We start from the raw sequence: 1,894 nt of genomic DNA on the forward strand, positions 1-1,894 counted from the left end.
TTTCCTTGCTTTATGCACAACATTCTACGTCTATGACACACATGTAAATACTGGGAGTGTACTAGTTTTAGGAGTTAGTTACTTGCTAATTTATCAATTTGTTAAGAACAGAATATATAGGGCTGATGTCTCTTCCCTATAAGATAGGTGGATACTTGTGTATCTAGTACCTAAGGATATCCTAGCTTGCAAGAAATTTACTTTTTTCAGGAGCAGATACTTGTATGTACCTATGTATGTTTGTCTCGGTGATAATCAAGCAGTCATCGGTGTCGTTCAATTTGTGGAGTTGGGTCGTTTGTAAGGAAACATAGCGTTCAGAGTTTCTATTGGATATATCAAAATCGCCGTGGCAATAATCTTACATATTCTTATAGACTCATTCACCGTGAATAGTAGGAAACCTCCGCCTAGAGGTAGGAAGAACATTTGAAGGTGTTCTAAAGACCCATACCTGGTAAGCTATGGTGACATGATAGACTAACCCAATGGGTACGGTTGAACTTGAATAAGTTTGGCCAATATGTAGAATTATTAGTATAAACTTTAGAATTAAATATTGTTTCGAAATCCTTAGATAAATATAAATGAGAGCAGGAAGACGTCAAATAACGTTCCAGGTTAGGAGTAGGAACGGTCTAGGTAGACTAGTGGCTTCCGAGTAAGTGGAATCGGTAACTAACCCCCCCACGTGGCTAAATGTGGGGTAAGCACGACTTAGCCAGGTACAGCTCAGTAACGTCATCTATGCTGCCTGCCGTTAACTGATTGCTTCTGGAGTAGTGTAGTAAGAACATTGAACCTTGGAAATATTTAAACTCAGCCAATCTTACAATTATACCATTCACGTTTGATCCGAAAACCACCCAGATAAAGACGTCCATTGCCAAAACAGGGATTATTTAGCCATCAAGACCACATCGTTACCATGGAGCGAAAGACATGGGTGATGTTAGGTATTAAGCTCATTAGTGCAAAATTGGTATTGAAGTAAGGTAATGTGGCTGATGTTGAATGATAGAGAATAATCCGGAGGTGATGAACCAGTTGGCGCTTAAGTTAGGACTATCTTCTGAGTTGTCCTTCTACGATGTTTGGTCGCTCGACGAGCCCGAGTTGTTGGCTCATATTCCTCGTCCGGTTTTAGCCTTGCTGGTCATTTTCCCACTTACCCCGGCTTGGAACAAGGAACGCCAAGAAGAAGACGCTGAAAAGGATGATTACAAAGGCCATGGACCGGAAGAACCCGTAATTTGGTTCAAGCAGACCATCGGACATGCTTGCGGATCGATCGGGTTTCTGCACTGTGCCATCAACGGCCCCGCTGCTCAGTATATTCGGCCGGACTCCGACCTGGATAAGATCCGTCGTGCTGCCATTCCTCTCAAGATGGAGGACCGTGCCGATATGCTCTATCATAGTGTTCCTTTTGAAGAAGCCCACAAATCTTGTGTCCAGATCGGAGATACAACCCCAACTATCGAAGAACACGGCCACCATTTCGTGGCATTAGTTAAAGCGAACGGTAAACTTTGGGAGCTTGAGGGATCGAGAAAGGGTCCGATCGACCGGGGAGAGCTAGGAGACGATGAAGACCTCCTCAGTCCAAAGGCGCTTGAGTTGGGAATCAAGAGAACTATCCTGCTCGACCAGGGGACCGGGGGCAACGATCTTCGATTCAGCTGCATCGCCTTGGCCCATAAAGCATGATACTTCTGTGAATATGGGAGAAATGATTTCAATCCATGTTGTTTCTATACGTCCACAAAATACGGAAATAAGATGCCCGCTGGAGCCTTTGACAGATCATAGGTGCGGCTTGACCCCCGATTGCTGTTGAAAACAACACTTATATCTTTATGATAGGCCGCACACTAGTTCTAGACTCTGAAGC

At 44.0% G+C, this 1,894-nt stretch overlaps 1 protein-coding gene across 1 annotated transcript; it reads left to right on the forward strand.

Annotated features, from left to right (window-relative positions):
- Positions 1-762: 762 nt before the first annotated feature.
- Positions 763-1,894, forward strand: GGS22DRAFT_40051 (putative ubiquitin carboxyl-terminal hydrolase). Its single transcript, XM_047966995.1, has 2 exons — positions 763-956; positions 1,022-1,894. Exons 1-2 carry the CDS (start codon positions 929-931, stop codon positions 1,708-1,710), a joined length of 717 nt encoding a protein of 238 aa, XP_047816585.1. The 5' UTR covers positions 763-928; the 3' UTR covers positions 1,711-1,894.

This window comes from Annulohypoxylon maeteangense, assembly GCF_022496945.1.
Source record: "Annulohypoxylon maeteangense strain CBS 123835 unplaced genomic scaffold GGS22scaffold_14, whole genome shotgun sequence".
Taxonomy (NCBI): domain Eukaryota; kingdom Fungi; phylum Ascomycota; class Sordariomycetes; order Xylariales; family Hypoxylaceae; genus Annulohypoxylon; species Annulohypoxylon maeteangense.